The 17,594-nt window shown below is 36.7% G+C and overlaps 1 protein-coding gene across 1 annotated transcript in view; it reads right to left on the minus strand.

Annotated features, from left to right (window-relative positions):
- The window catches only part of norpA (no receptor potential A), a 160,693-nt gene that overhangs the window by 46,629 nt on the left and 96,470 nt on the right, over positions 1-17,594 (minus strand). Inside the window, exons 18-21 of the mRNA XM_090399628.1 lie at positions 14,017-14,136; positions 11,796-11,880; positions 8,207-8,279; positions 7,247-7,350 (exon numbers count right to left, since the gene is read on the minus strand). Of these exons, the coding sequence (XP_090255754.1) occupies positions 7,247-7,350; positions 8,207-8,279; positions 11,796-11,880; positions 14,017-14,136 (382 nt within the window). The remainder of the gene's footprint in view (positions 1-7,246; positions 7,351-8,206; positions 8,280-11,795; positions 11,881-14,016; positions 14,137-17,594) is intronic.

Here is a 17,594-nt window from a genome sequence, read left to right on the forward strand (position 1 = left end):
CATCAAAGAACACATGATCAAATGGGGACCAAGAATGTGCCTTCCTTCAAAGATCTCGACTCCGTGAACTTTATGAGGAAAGAAGCTAGTTCGTAATCAACTAAGGCTTTCCATGTGGAAACATCATTCGTGACATTAATCTTGACATTGATAAACAAGAACAGATGGAAGAAAAGAACATGAAGATTAGACCTAATACTGCGCTCAGAATATAGGCGATCGGCTGCATTCTACAACATGCGCTATCAATTTCTGGCAGGAGTGAACCATCACTGAAGGCGGGTGCACAAGCACCACTACACTTGACATCGTAACAACCTTCTGGGGGGGGGGTACTACACCCAAATCTACCAAGATTACTCCTGTTGGAACATTGACTCCTTTCCTGCGCATTCAGGAAGGGTTGGATCCTCCAATAACAGCGGCTGAAGTAACATCAGCCTTCAAGCAATGCCAAAACAAGAAAGCTCCTGAACCAGATAGATTAGGGACAGAACTTTATCGTGAGGTCTGGAATTTCATCTTTCCCATTCCAGTGGCACCATTTAACACCTTAACGCCGGAAATGTGCCAAGAGAATTTTGTAATGTCCTACCGTCTTCATCCCTCAAGGCTAACAGAGATTCAGCCTATATCAGAAACTGGAGACCTATCAGTCTGTCGAACACAGACTACAAGATCTTCACCCGCGTTCTGAACGACAGAATGAAGGTGGGGATGACATCATCAACATCACACAAGTGTATGGTGTTCCTCGCCGATCGATAGAGATTAATCTCATCCTAGTAAAAGAATTGTTACGTCTGATCAACATCAAGAAGTATTCAATGGCATTGCTGTCCACCAATCTGAATCAAGTTTGACAGCGTCTGTCATTCCTTTCTATTCGATATCCTTCAGAAAGTCTGGGTCAGCAGTAGACCTCCTCTTATGTTTCCATCATAAGAGGAGGCTATACGCAATATGCAACAGCTCTACGCGCCTCCTTATCAACGGACACCTATCGGACCCTATTAACATCAACAAAGGGGTCACACAAGGTTGTCCCCTCAGTCCGCTCAAGTTCTTGAGCCATTCATACAGGCAATCAACAACTCAACTCGCGTGCTATCAGAGGTATTCCATTACCTCTCACCATGATTGACTACAAAAGTAATAGCTTACGCGGATGACGTGGTGGGCACCCTTAGGGACAACGACTCCATTCGAAAATTTAATATCCTAGATGAGTTCAAAGTGTCGAAGCTCACATTCCAACCCCGACAAAACAAGGTCAAAATGTATGGAGTCTGGGACCCAGACAACATCTCTATGCTCTCGGCCCTACAGAATACCCCCGCCCAAACACACACCATCCTGGAGGTCTCATTCGCAGCACAACCTGTATTTGACGATGAAAACCTCATAGCTAAAACAGTCGAGCGTCGCAAGGACTGGACAAATGGACAGCTGTCACTCTCCTCCAGGGCTACTGTCATCAAAACCATCAAAAATCGTCAACATAGTAATATCAGCGAGGATCAAGAAAAGTGGCTATGTAGGAAACCCCTGAAGTTCTTCTGGGACAATCTACATAAGGAAGTTGATATTACGATACTCAACTTCCAGAGAAACTGGGGGACTTCGGCCTCTTTCATCTTAATAGGATACTGCAAACTAACCATCTCTACAGTTATCCTGTGCAGTAATTCTTGGGTTTCAAGTTTCCTTGTTTGGGATCACAAACCACCAAGGTCCCAATATGGAAATTGTTCCAGATGAATACAACAGACTTTGCCAGCTTATAGAACAACTCCGCTCGTCGGGCATTAACACCGGTGACATCCGGAACAGCAACTCCTGGTATCACCATTTCTTCAACATCCTTCGTACCGAAGTTCGGGATTTAGGGACCAACATCATCTTGTTTGGTTATCTCTCCAAACATCGAGGCTACCGGTCGAGAAAGGATCTGGCATGGAGGATAGCACATGGAAACCATCCAGTTAATATCAACATCTGGAGGTTCCACAACACCAAGAATCCCTTCTGTGACTTCTGTCGGAGCCTGGACACCGTAGAGTACGCTGTCTACGAGCGTCCTCCATCCAACATCATATGGAGGAGGTTAAGCGACGTACTCTGCATTCCCCTCCTACTGCAGGAACAACTAATTTACCTGCAGTTCACTCCGCCATTCACCAACAGACAAAAGTTACTGGTAGTTTAGTTATTATTAACGAGATCAAATACCACATGTGGAAAGTAAGGAAACATTTTTCTAATAATGCTAATTCTCCCAGTCTGTTGCAACTTTCTCTAATCGGCCTCTACAAGTTTTATAGCTCCTTAAGGAAGTTTTTACGTCTAGAGAGAGACATTTTGGGTGAAACCAGATTTAATATAAAGTGGTGTACTTCCAATCCTGTGTACTAACAGAAATAACACCAAGTTCTGTTTGCTATTGCTTTAACGTCTCCATCTGTAGTTGCATTTCCAATCCTAGTCTGATTTCTCAAGGTATACTCGGTCAACTTTGTTCAATGGTGACTCAGAGGAAGAACCACGAAGGAAGGCAGCGCAGGCCTACTTGAGGCGGTCCACCCCTGAAGGGGAGGATCACCTGGGCACCGGTACCTCCGTCGTCCTTTCCATCTGAGACAGACCTTTGCTGGTGGTGAAAAAAAGTTATCTGATAGCATTGAGCTAGTAAGATGAGTATTATGAGCCGAGCTGAGACCTATTTTTCTTCTTTCCTCCTCCCCATCCCATTCCTTTCCTCCCCCCCCCTCAACCTCACTGTCATTTCCTAGCCATTATATTTTTCTCCTTCCGGGGTACACTGATCTCCTTTATTTTCAATAGGCCGATGACGGGCTTTTTTTACTCTTTCACCAATGGCAATATAACATGAACTCAGTGACTTCGAGAGAGGCGTCATCGAGGGCTGTCACATTGGTGGCATATCCATAAGTGCCATTGCATATGTGGGAATAAATGGAAACGTTCTGTCATCACTAGTGCAGGAAAACACCCAGGGATGACGCCAAAAAGTGATCAAAGCCAAAGCTGGACATACCCGATATTAGGGTTCGCCTGCTGGCATTAATTGTAAATTGCTAAAGTGTCCGGACAATTATTGGTGGTGGTAGTAGTGTGTTTATATATATATATATATATATATATATAGAGAGAGAATTTCTCCCCCAATATATACAGAGGGAGAGTTTTTTTTCTCTCTCTCCCCCGATAGTGAACCCATTCCACCAAGCCGCTGAAGACCAATGTTCAGTAATCACTGACTGTTGTTTGCCTAACAGAAAGGCAAGTAGCGATAGCTTGGCCCTGTATTAAAATTGAGTAATTTCAGTTTTACTAATCATTAGGTTATTCCTGCTTTGAAACATCAGGTTGAAGTGAAGTATAATTAAGATTTATTTAAATAGAGGCCAGAATCGATAATCCGGCTACACTAGCATGCATTGCTGCATATTGTAGTTTCATTTTTTTTTCTTTCGTGTAACGGTCAGCGTTGCAAGTTCTGGTGTTTGTAGCTGGATTCATTAACGAGTAAGACATAGTACTGCCAGTGGTTACGGAGAAATAATGAATATTCATTATGAATCCAAGTATGAAACTGCATCCTGCTTACGCATGAATTAGACCGAATGCTTTAAGTAACTCGGAAAGTATTCAAATCAACGACCGATAATTTCGGTGTAAAAGGAAAGCCTATGGCGAAATCGCCGAATTGCTGTTATTTCATTTATAGTTGTTTGAAGTATGTTTTTTTTTTTTTTTTTTTAGCTCATAAACGTGGTTTCGGTACTGTTTCATGGGGAAGGAACAGTATGAGAGCCGAGTTTATCTGCGTAGGAATATGCCGTGGGTGGAGACGTTAAGGGGTTAACACAAATACTTTTATTAGGATATTTTATGTTTTGCTCAAGAGAATGTTGCAGAGTATTGCGCCATGTGGTCAGCATCTTTAAACGAACTCATTTACCTTATTATCTTTAATTTTTGCGTGGTTGCCAAACGTTGTTTCTTTTATGGAAGACCACAACAGAAGGAAAAGTAAATTTATCAAAACAGGAAGTACCCCAAGAACGTGATTAACTGGTAAAAGACTAGGTATTACAGCAGACTGATTGTGAATGTAGCATAACAGAGAAGCAACAAATGTTAAAATTAGCTTGTAACGAACAGAGCTACTTTCTACTAACGAACAATAAGTAACACATTCTGACAACAGAAATATCATATTCAAGTCGACCTAATTTGTTTGATCCACGCTTCATAATCTTGCTATCCAGTTGCAAACATCCAGGGACAAGTATTACTACGTCCGAGCACTACCCAGACTGGTAATACTAGTATCGGCCTGGTTAGTTAGCATGAAGTTATCACAGTATAAGCTATTGATATTCTTGGCTCTCGCATCCTATTTATGGATGGAACCCAAAATACATTAGGTCCTTTTTTGAGGGGGGGGGGAGAACTACCAAAAAAAAAAAAACTGTTAATATCAGGTTCCTTTTTGGTTCAATTTTATGTCAATCCTACCCAGAAACGTGCAAAACCTGTTGTACATCAGTATCATGTGGGTCGTCTAAGCGTTAAGATAATCCGGAAACATTGCGCTAGAGATGATGCACGAAACTTTTTAAGCCACTTCAGGCTTCCAAGTAAGCAGGGCGGTAGTCTTATACGGGTAGAAGAATCATTCATCACCTAAGGACATTCGCAATCATTTATTCCACAATTGGAACCAGTAGCCTGTTGGATAGAGAGTGGAGATACGATCCTATTCGCTAAAGTCATTAACCTATAAAATAAAGCTTATCATCGATAACTGTCCACATATCGTGAATCGATATGTGGACAGTTAGCATCTCTGAATAGTTTTAATGGTGATGATATGCGTGCTGTTACACCTGATATCTTAGGAATATAGTATTCTCAGCTATCATGGTGTAACATGAAGAATAAATATCATAAATTAAAACCCCTACATAAAAAAATGAATTATTGAATGGAAAATTTCTTGCATCCAGTAAAATGTATAAAACGTAAGGGTTGTTGTTAAAGTAGCTGATAAAGGAAGGATTGTATTAATATTGTAATATGACTTAAAATAAAGAATTCTAACTAAATAAGTAGCTAAAAAAGGAAAGTATAGATTAATATTGTAATACGATTAAAAATGAGAGAGTTAAGTAAATAAGTAGAAATGGGTGAGTCATAAAATACGTTATGTGAGAGATTAAGTTATTAAGTAGAATTCATAGAAAAAGTTTGAAAGGGGATTAAGTCAGGCTAGCACAAGAAAAGCAAAGCTATAGCTTAGGGCCGATCTCCCGGATTGAAACATTGAGAATGGCTTTGCCGATCAAATGACGTTTGGTGGGAAAACGCCACCCTAATTGGTCGATGATTAAAAAACAAGTAGAAGGAGGAGAAAGGAATTAAGAAATGGTGCCGTTAGGGTAGCAGCTATAAAAGGGTTGGTAACCACATGGTCTAGACTTTTCTTTTTGGATAGTCGCTTTTGGCCAGGGAGTTTGGTTTTGGTTCCGGTGGAGTTCACGGGGTTTTCCTGAGTGGCGACAGGGGTGATATCTCCTCGTCACAACACGGAAACCAAAGTGAGCCGTGTTTCGATTCCCGTTTTCCCGAGTAGGAAGCAAAGAAAAAATTGCCATAGAGTCCTAGAGAAGGAGGATCTCCTTCGTTTCGACGTTAGTGATAACTACGCAAAGCAGAAAGCTGTAATGAGATCGATGTCCTCGTTGCTAATAGTAGAGCAAATATATGCGTGTTAAAGTATTCCAGAGTTACGAGAAGTTATACCAGAGGTTCGTTAGGAAAAGGATAAAGGCCCATACGAAAAGCTCAAGAAAGGTACTGTAAATCATAACCTATGTTAGTTAGAAATTTGTCTGTGAAAAGTATCGTGATTCCAATACAGAACTGTTGAAGTTATACTAGGACTTTAGTATATGATAGAATGTGTTATGTGTAGATTGACTAGTGTTAAAGACTTGTGAATGATTAAGAGTCCTAAGGTATTTTTGCATGTCTATTATATTGCACAAGATATTTAAATGACATTCATCACCTAGTGTTAGTGCAAATAACGGTATAACAGAATAGTGTGAATTAAGTAATTACGTATCCTAAGAATTGAATGCCTAATGTAATGTATAAAATAATTGAAATGTCACAAGTATGTGTTAGCAGTGAATGATTTGTTAATCTACTTCAGTATGAATAATCAGATAGTGTGAATTGATCTAATTTGTTCACATCAGGTGAATTTATGAATTAATGTGTATGGCGGCATAATCACAAATAGCCATATTGCTTGTAATAATTTAATGTTAGTCTATAAGTATTTTAGTTTAGTATTTGAATTGTACCATGTTTAGAAACTTAATAAACCTTTTGTTCAGTGATAAAAGAGTTGTCTGATGTTGATAATCCAATGCACCGCTTAAAATCATCGTACCTAATCACGCGGGAAAATTTAATGTTGAGGAAAGAGATTAAGAGTCACGACTGCAATAATATTTAAATACTAAGAGATATATTCGAGATTGACTTTCTCCCTATTTATGACAACATAAATGGTGCAGTTGATAACCACTTGAAAATATTGTACTTAGTCATGCGGAAAATTTAAGTTGAGAATCGAGTTAAGTGTCACGACTGCAATAGTTACACTTTCAGATATATTTGAGTTCTTTCTGCTTGTTTATGTATGTAATATCCTAAACTAAATATCCCAAAAGTATAAATACAAATATTAGGGGTTCTACGGGGAGCAATAACTTAGATATTGGTATAAGTTTTGGTAAAATCTCGGGCATAGAAGTTAGAAGAATATAGATAAAAGGAATTTGTAAGATTAGAGTAGAAATCGTAAATTGGGACACAACAGTGCGTAGGAATTTTAAAATTTTTAGTATTTTTTTTTCCTCCGCCGTACTTTATTTAAAATTCTCGTTTTAATTCAGAAAATATTAACATTATGTCTATAGAATTTCTGTCGATTGTGCTTATAACGAGCTTGTGCTCTCTTTATTGAAGTAATATTGTCCAATTAACGATTGGACAATATTACTTATGCATTTATTAAATATTTCTAAAGAACATCAGAAATTTTTACGTAACGATTTATTAATAACATTTTAAATCTATATGTAAGTAAATCTTACATAACTTACGCATTCATCATTAACTATATTTATTAGGAAGTACTCACCCACACCCGCCGTTATACTCAAATTTGCCTTGATTCAGCTGCATGGGCAAGTCAGACGTCTGAAAATTAAGTGCCACCATTTGACAACCAGCATTCCAGAAGATCTAGAAACAATATTCTGTAGATAAGTACTGGATAATTTTCTCTAAACTAAAAGTAATAATAATAAATCACTGGTTAGATTTGTACATGACCATACCAATGAAACGAGAATAGAAATACTCGAGAGTGCATGTTCGCTATTAGATACTGATCATCGTCTTAACGTAGATTCAAAACATCCTTTAATAAAGAATAAGATTTTGTTTTTTGAAACGTCAGGTTCTCAAAATGAGACATTTTGCCCTCTGCTCCCAAGAATCCCTGGGGCAATTCAGACCGCGAGGATTCGACGCATTGTCTGTCAGTTACGTCTATTCAGCTGATTCGCCTGTTTTGCTGTAGACAAAAAATAAGGCTTATTAGTGGAAAAACACCCTGCCATCTCAATCTAAGACTGAATAACATGGCTTTTCCAGGAAAAGAAAAATCAGAAAATTCCTCTCGTCATAGACAGGTAGGATTGAAACCCGGGTTTCTTTCCCTATAGAAATGACGAAACCTCCAAGCCACGGAGGCGTAAAATTACTGCGAAAAACTGTTGATGTTGTTACTGAATATCATATTAATTGGAATTAGATATTTTAATTTTATAACACCGTTCCTAAAATAGCAATTAGCCTTATAAAAGTGATGTTTTAACTTTTCTAACTAGCAGGTAACTTTTTTTTGCAATTTTTTCCCCATGAGGATTCTCAAGAAACACGATTAAGTTTCTAAGAAGCGTAATTGAATGCTTCACTTAAAACTTATGAAGAATGATATTGTACATGCATGGCAGGAAATCATGCTCTGATAATGTATTACTTCCCCCCCCCCCCCATGTGCAGTTTCAAGTTGAGAAATGTACATATTTATTACCTGAGGCATGTAGTTGCTGGAATCTGCCCTGGTTCCTTTCGGATAGATTCTGCTCAGCTGTCTCTTATTATAACTGTACTACGGTAAAGGACAAGTTCTATACGTAATGTAATAATTTCAGTTGTTTAGACTGACACAGTGTCATTACATTTGCCATAAAATATAAGTAAAAATAAATAATTAAAATTATAGGACAAGTGTGTAGACTGGCATTTAAAATGCTTCCATAATATAATATATAAATTAAATATTTTAGGATCTCCGCCGATCAATCGAACTTTTTCACTAACTGGTATTGATCAAGGAGCGTCGTTCGGAAGTTTGATTCAAAAAAGTTCAGCACCGGAATATACATGGTTCTAACGGCAACGTTAACATCCTTTTAACTCTTCTAATACTGGGTTAAAAACGGGACAAAGCAGAAGCCATCACAAGACCAAAGAAATGTGCTGTAGCGCATTCATTTTTTCTGAAAAAAGGACTTGCAAAGAAAGGGCGATCCAAGGAGTGCCCATCGAATGAAGTCCTCCGCTATCACTAGTCTACAATTGAGCAGTTTACAGATCCTCCCGTAGTATGAATCTCTTCGAAACAAGAAAATAGAATATTCGTTTTCAATTTCAAATGATGCGGTGGAGCCACCATTTCAAAGGGAGGCGAAGTGGATGGAATCAGTCTAACTGGTTCTGTCCTCGTTCCTACTCGTAACTGTAACATGTTCTCATTATTCAAACGTTGCAACCATATTACAGATGGTACCAGTATGTCAATTGGTTCCTCCCAATGCCGTGAAAGCTAGTATTCTTGAATTACTTCCATCGCAATAATAATATTTAAGCACAGCTTTACAATGAAGGCTAAGTATGGAAACGTTAGGTAAGATTTTTTTTTTTTTTTTTTTTGCTGCTACTGCAATTATCCCCCCCCCCCCATTTATATAACCGGATAACACATGAACAATATGGAAAACACACTGTGTCCTTAGTAGCGATAATTCCATATTATTGCCATTCTGGATCTCACGCAACACAATTTCATTGTATAAGATGCTCGTTAAGACCTAATTGATTGAAATGCTTTTATCTCCAAAGCTACTTCAGGAGCTGTAAACAAATATTATATAATTGAGAAAAGTAGCTTGTTACAAAGATCTCATGTGTATACACCTCTACTAGTACCACAAATACCAACCCTGTGTTCAAAGTTTTTCAGATCCTATTAACATATTCACATTAAGTGAGCTTTGCGAATGTGTTTCACAGTTGGGCGGTCTGCATTCGGGAGTAGCTCAACAATCCCTACGCGAAGTACATAGCGGGGTAAAGTTCGAATCCGAACGAAATGTGGATAGCTTAAGTACTATAACCTGATAATTCGATGCATTAGATATCTGTATTATATCAATTCGTGTTTCGTATGCACTACTGCTGACAATAGTAAAGAATATAATTATTGTTACATAATGTAAAAATATAAAAGTCAGCTTAAGAAAAAAATTACACAAGCAAAACATATTTTAATTTTTTTTTTGCAAATTCTGATTCGGCAACATTAAAAAAAATGACATGAATGGCTTAAATGCGAGTTTGAGGAACGTGACGCAGTTAACCATCAACATAAGTTTATAGTTTGAGTCTTCCCTAGTCTGTCTTCGAGTCCGTTTCCTTGAAGTGATGAATTGCTGGAACAAAATTAATAGAAGCAAATACTCAAGACAAACTGTGGTTGTTTATACTGGAAGAGCACCCGACTCCACAATGGGCTAAAAACGGTTAGGTCTAAATCCCCAAAGTTCAAGCGGCTGTTATTTAATAATAATAATAATCAGTTTATTATTCACATCACGTATACAAATTATACATATTATACTATTCAACTTGTATAATTATGACAATATTTCACAATACAATTCAATGCACAGTACAATGTTACAAAATAAAATTCAAATATTACTACCATATTCTGTTGGTACTAACACTTATTTTGGCTATTATTTTATTATGGTTAATAAAAAGTTCTCATATATGCAAGTAGAATATAATATATTTCGAATGGTTTCATAGTTATGATAAGTAACTGGTTTAGAGTGCTGCCAGTTGGTTAATGCAAATATCTGTAACCAAGGGCCGTAGCCACACTGGTTACTAGAAAAGTAATTAGCTCAAAACAGACACTGAGAGTCCGGGGACCGCATCTAAGAGGGCTCCCTTACCAGTTATAATAATGTACATGTTGATATTTTAATACCTAATTGAATGAACCAATTTGTAAATCAATACCGTAATTGGTTATGATATATGAGTTATAATGATCTCTTGTACTATACATTTAAAGTAATTGTCAACATTGTTTAGCCCAATAAGGTAGTCTCTCAATCTTTTTCTGAATACATATTCTGAGGTTACAGATTTAATTTCATTCGGAAGTTTATTATAGCTGCTCGTCGCAATGTACTCGAAAGATTTATGAAAAATTTCTTTATTAGCCTTAGGTACTTCCAGCATGTTTCGACCGCAGCGCAATCCATAGTCTACATTCTATACCAAGAAACTTTCCGTGTTTCTTTTTACATATAACAGACAACCATTTGAAATCATAACCAGCCATTCTTATAATACGCTTGCTGGATGAAAGCACCTACTTTATGAAAGCTCCGGGATAGCAGAACCCACTTGTAACGTACTGTACATTCTTTGAAAACAATTCAAGGAGTTAGAAACTTTTAAGTAAAAAAAAAAAAAACGCATCCTTTCACAAAAGGGAAGAATGTAATGAATGAATTACATCGCAATGAATCCAGATCAGGCTTACTTCACTTACTGGATGGATTTAATACTGCATATTAAAAAAAAACAACTAATAGTGCATATTCAAATAAAATGGCTTTCGACAGCAGCAACAAACCAGTTGTATAATAAAAAATGTTAGCATTAAGGTAGGGATCCCAGATACATTGGAAAAAATACGCGACACTTATGACTGTGGGTGAAAGTTTAGTATGCGCATCCATCACATATGCCAGTCTTATAGAATGATTCTAACTTTCCAAGTGGAAAGTTAGAATCATTCGTGGTAAGGTTTACTATGCACACACACACTTCACTGAGATAAGTAAACATATCTAAGTATAAGTAAATAGTAAATCCAATTGTTAGGCTACATATTTCATTAAGCCACTTTAAGTTGCCTTCAAATGATTTTTTAAGAAATGCTCTTCTCACCTGACAATCAGTCTTGCTCATTCTTGCAATACTTTTCTGAAGAATGAATTTCACTTAACAATTGTTTGTTTTTAAGAATCATGTCATGAAAAGCTACACAATCATCACTGAAGAATGATAGAATGAGAAAATAACGCGTCTACAGTTCCCTGTAACGACGGAGAGCGATGCTTGTAATAGAATAGAAATTGTAATTCATCGATTTTGTTATTCAGTCTTGAACTCTAAAATACAGGACAAAAAACTGTCCCGAAGAGTTTTCTCGGGACAACGGGACGCATTAGTCAAAAACGAGACGATCCCGTATTTTACGGGACGTCTGGGACCCCTACATTAAGGTTTACAAAGAGAAACAAAACAAAGGATACTTGACAAATTCAATAGCTTGCGATTTCAGGTAGCCTAGGGCACTGGTTTCGGCGAACGATGACATGTTGTAATGAATGTTCTTCTCTGCAGAAAAACAGTAAACTTCTATAAAGTACATCAGGCAAAGCTATTCTAGATAAATAAACACACGGAATATAATAAAATATAGCATTCAGTTCAAAGTAATCAATTTCAACAGAAGTACGATAATAGGGGTCTTATCTTAAAATAAGACTATTTTCGATAAAGAGCCAAGAGGCTATTTTTCCGGCGGCGTAAATTAAGTTAAGGGGATAATAAATCCCTCATTATTCTAAAACCGGATACGGTCTACCTACTCACTGATGAGACCTCAATAAAGGTCGAAACCGGTCTGGGTAGTGACCTCTCCTCATAATGTAAAACAGTAATACATCTCCTAGGAGCTGCGTTTTATTATTATTAAGGATAGTGACGGAGCTTGCTCTACCTTTGACACGAGTTGCCCCAGTGTTGTACCATCCAGGTGTTGACTTACGCTTGAACTCGTCGATAGTTCTTCGGCATGAAACTCTTAGATTTCGATCTCCAAATTTCGTATCCGGTTTTAGAATAATGCGGGATTTATTATCCCCTTAAGACTATTTTCTGTGGGTCACAGAAATAGAAACAGAAAATAGAAAATTAAGGAGAAGCACTGCTATTTCTAAAACAAAATTCATGATTTTTTTTATATCATACACACACACTTCAGATATGCTTTTAGTCTTTAGCAAGTAGTGTGTGAGTGGCAATATGAAAATTCACACAAAAATGGCACGATTATGTGGCGAGATGAATTTCTAGGGATAGCGATCTCTTACAGCTATAAATATTTAGACAATTTTTCTAAGTCTACAAAGGGAAACTAATTTAATGGACATTATTTTAACGTCCATGTGGTAATAAGAATCAATTTTGTTACTTCATGTTCGATATTATTATTATTATGTGACACCTACAGGGAGTCCAAAGACTCATCGAGGGAGAGTATGCCAACAGCATCGAACGATTGTGTCCCTTCCAACTGCCATCAAACCTGCTTAACTTTTTGCGTGAGCCAGTAGTAGCAGAGGCTCTACCAATCGACCAACCTTTGCTGGCATGGTGATCCAGAAGTCTTTGAAATATTTTTTTTTTAAATTTAGCTAAATCACAATAAAAAAAAACGGCATTATTCAATAAAATATAAGACCATTATATTATATGCTTCTGATCCATTCCTCTAAAAAGGATAAACCAAACCAAACTTGAAATTTAGTTATGAATTCCTCAGTATTGGCGAAGCATTAACTGCCCACTGAGTGAGCTCAGCTATCAACTTTTATCAGTTGTTCGATCAGAACAGTGATAATCCGATTGCACCAGATTTGTCCTATATGGGGGGGGGGAGGCTCCAGCTCCGTGCTTCCATATGATATGTGCCGTCTAGCGTTTTTCACACAATATTATGCATTCAGTCGAATAATTGATAACACAGGCCACACGGAGAGCACACGCTTCTGGAACGATAAAGTGGACAGTCTTCGAAACTCCACTAAATACATAACATGATCTAGAACAGCCCTCTTATCGATAGCGCAGTATTGCTTGATGCTTCCTCTAGTGTTTGGATGTTGACGTGAGCCGCTCTCAGGTAACTAACCGGCAAATAATTCTCTGCAGATATCGGAGCAATGCTAAGCTTCCTCTAGTGTTAATTCGCGCAGAATATTTCGACAGTTTCTCGTAGAGTAGTGAGTTTAGGGGACAATTCTATTTATGGTTGTAGTGAGATCGCAGCGGTGTTTCGGAATCGTCGATTAAATGAGACAGTCCGGAAAGAGGTTCTTCGAGCGTGAAGCCATCAACTTTAAACTTTTTAAACAGTCAGATGTTCATTGGGAACAGCATTCTTGCAAATCGTCTCTTAAACTGTTTTTCAACAGCTTAAAACTTTTTTTTTTTTTTTTTTTTTAACCTGCAATGTGAAAGTCTGAGATACGCCTCATTTGCCTACATTTTTTTCAATTTTTCAAAAAAATTCAAATTTTTTTTCCATTTTTTTTTTTTTCATTTTGATTGGGTCAGGATATACTAGCAATACTGTGTTACTTGTACGTTGGCCTATTCAAATGGATGCATTTAAGGAAATGTCAATTATAAAGCAGCATGATTCTTTTCTCAGTGTCGAGAACTAAGAGTACATGTATTTCGCCCTACCTTCTGCCACATCGAATCCTTGAAACTTCACAGGTTCGCAGTAATTAACCATGGAAGAGAGGTACGGATGGACGTGGATTGTTGCTCCAGTGTAGTGATAGTTGGCCATGGCAATTTGCTCTTCGGTCTGCAGTTCCTGAAAAAAAATCAGATCATTCAAGTACACTAAAAGTGATAAAAAATTTCGAAATATATAATAATAATATATTGTTATATATCTTTATCATGCATTGATGCAATAACAGTTCCCTGAGCTAGATTTAATTTTATTTGCTCTGTTAAATAATATTTATATTCATCTCATTATTAATTACAACATTGGCGGTCCGATATCTAGGAGTGGCATCATAATACCAACCAATAAAACCCTATGGATTAAAAAAAAATAATATTACAACATTAACCATGTATAACCTGGATTTATTTTTGTTAATTATTCATGCTATTTTTTGTTTGTTCATGCTTTAAATCACAGCTAGTTAATTTTAAAAACAAGGGATAATTATCACCAAGCTTTCCAGAATAAAGACCATGCAACTTGAATAGCTGTAAATTTAATTTAAATATTTAATTAATATTTAAACGTAATCTAACGTTTCACTGGCTTAAACTAAATACTACTCGTATACAGTATTTATTTAAATTCTAGCATAACGCCGTTACATAATACAGAGTGTACAAATAATGGAAACATGTGCACACTTCGAGTTGTGCGTAGCTGTTGACTTGCAACAAGTGTTTAAATTAAAAGCTTGGCGATTTATCAGGACTTTAGCCCTGATTGAAAAAAAAAAAAAAAACTGCCAAAATCCAAGATTTGGCGATCGTCTATTCTCTAACAATTGAAAAGGATTCTTTAATACTACGGCAGTTTCTGAAATATTAACATCCTTTTCCTTCGGAAAGCTCAGTAACAATGGTGAAAATATCTTCTTCTCTCTTCCATCATCTATGTGGATGATGATGAGGCCGAATGAACTCTTTCCACTTCTGTCCAGTTTGGTGTCGCTTGTTGCCATTTGGTTTTCAGGTCCTCTTTTATTTTGTCTATCCATCTAATTCTGGGCCGTCCTTTGGATCTTTTACCTTCCATCGTTGTATTCAGGGCTTTAGATGGTTGTCTTTCTGTTCCCATTCTGGCCACATGGCCAAACCATCGCGGTCTTCTTTCTTGGATTTTGTTATTTCTTGTTTTAATCGTTTCCTTATGTCTTCGTTTCGTAGTAGATCCAGCAGAGATACTCCAAGTAATCTTCTTAGCCAACCCATTTCAGTAACTAATAATTTTTTCTCTTCAGCCTTTTTTGAGATTCCAGCATTCACTTCCATAGAGGAGTATTAGGAGGACCATTGTTTCATAGATTCTTACTTTTGTTACTTGTTTGACGTCTCTTGACTTCCATATTTTATTAAGTTGTCCAAAAGTTTGGGTTGCTTGACTGATTCGTCTGTTTATATCTTTTATAATTTCACCATTGTACTCAATAACTCCTCCAAGGTAGGTGAAGTTTTCTACCTGCTCTAGATTTTTACTATCAATTTCCAGATTGGTGCTTCTTTTTCCTATTTGCATAATTTTTGTTTTGTCTATATTTATGTTTAATCCAGATTTTATACACTCCTTTATTTTATCAGAAATTCGCTGTAGATTTTCTTCTGTGCTTGCAAGTAATGCAATGTCGTCTGCAAATTTTAAATTTGTCACATTTTCCCCATATATTTTGATTCCGGAGTCCTCATTGTTTAAGGTCTTATTGGTTGCTTCTTCTGGTGTAAGATTGAACTAGTCTGGTGACAGATTGCATCCATGTCTTACTCTGCTCTCTGTGTGGAACCAGTTGGTTAAGGTGTCCTCCATTCGTACTGCACTTTCAGATTTCTCATATAGAGTCTTTATTATTCTTCTGGTTTTGTTGGGAATTCCAAATTCTTCCATAGTTCTCTTCTACGGATCGAATCAAATGCCTGACGAAAGTCTATGAAATTTATGTAGCAACTTTGGTTGTACTCTAGTATCTTTTCTATTAGCTGTCTTAAGGTGAATAGTTGATCAATTGTGCTTCGCCCTGGTCTGAAACCGGCTTGTTCTTCTCCTAGTGCCAGTTCTATATATGGCTTAATTTGTTTTTGGAGTACTTTCGTAAAAACCTTACCTGGAATACTGAGGAGGAATATTGTAGTTATTGCATTGTTTTATCTCCTTTTTTTGTATATAGGAGTTATGACTGATTTGGTCCAATCAGTAGGCACTGCTTCGTTTTTGTAGATCCTTTCAAATGATGTTTTTAATGGTTCCAAAAGTTGTTCCTTTCCTAGTTTTGAGTTTTTCTATGGCGCGTGCTATTATTTCTTTGGTAAAGATTTGTTTCTTCTTCCATTTCAGTGGCTGGAATCGTAATATCCACGGAGCTGTTATTATTATATAAACCTTTGAAGTATTCTTCCCATCTGGCCATTCTTTTTTGTTTTACTTTCAATTAGTTGTCCCTCTTTGTTTTTGATCATTATAATTTTTGTTGTCCGTGTCTTACTAATTTGGTCTATTTGTTTATATAATCCATGAAGGGTATTTTCTTTTGATAGCTTTTCTGCCATTTTGCATTTTTCTTCTAACCAGTTATTCTCGTCTCTTTTAACTAGTTTTTTTTTAATTTCTCTAGTTAATCTATTATATTCATTTCTGTTATAGTTCTGTTTTAGTTTCATGCTTTTCCTTTGATCGCTTAACCTTTTTACTTCATTCGAGATCCAATCCTTTTTACTTTCTCTTTCTGTGTAACCTATTGTTTTTTCTGCCGAATTTAATATTATTTCCTTTAATTTGCACCAATGTTCTTCGATGTTTAGGTCCTTCAGGATTTTATCTAGTTCTAGTTGATATAGAGTTCTAGTTCTAGGTGACGATATACAGCTACGGAAATCTTCATAGTGAAAAAGGATAAACCAAATAAGAGATAAAAATGAATTATTAGCATTATTTCAGGCCGGTATTTATTATACATAAAATTCCTGACGTTAGGAAGACTGATATTCTATTCAATCGACTAGTTGTCTTGGACTAACGTTATAGAAACCGGGTGCTGAGCATAACACGAACACCCGAGTAGGATGTTCGTGTTATGCTCAGCAGTAGAATCCAAGCTTTATACCCCCCCCCCCCCCGCTTTGACGACGGGTAAAATTTTCTAATATGACCACAAGGATGCTGACTAAGACTACAGTGGACAACCAAGAATAAAACATTTTAATTATTATGAATCTTCCTAATAATTGAATCCACATGGTTTATTTTCTGTGCAGTGATGAAGTTTTACGTCACAAAACGCTGCACACATTTGCGTTTAATAACGCCGCTGTGCAGGAACTTCACGATTGAAGCGAACTGCTGGAATTTGTATCTCTCATTTATTAATGGTCAGTTTAGTTTATAATTAATTATTTACAGTGCTGCGCATATTTATGCCTTCAAAAGTGTCTGGAAATAGAATTTGAAAATAATACAGAATACTTAAAAAAAAAAAAAAAAAAAAAAAAAAAAAAAAAAAAAAAAAAAAAAAAAAAAAGCAGAAAGTATTAAC

This window comes from Typopeltis vanoorti, chromosome 10 (genome assembly GCF_054136105.1).
Source record: "Typopeltis vanoorti isolate ZY-2024b chromosome 10, IOZ_Tvanoo_1.0, whole genome shotgun sequence".
Lineage (NCBI taxonomy): Eukaryota > Metazoa > Arthropoda > Arachnida > Uropygi > Thelyphonidae > Typopeltis > Typopeltis vanoorti.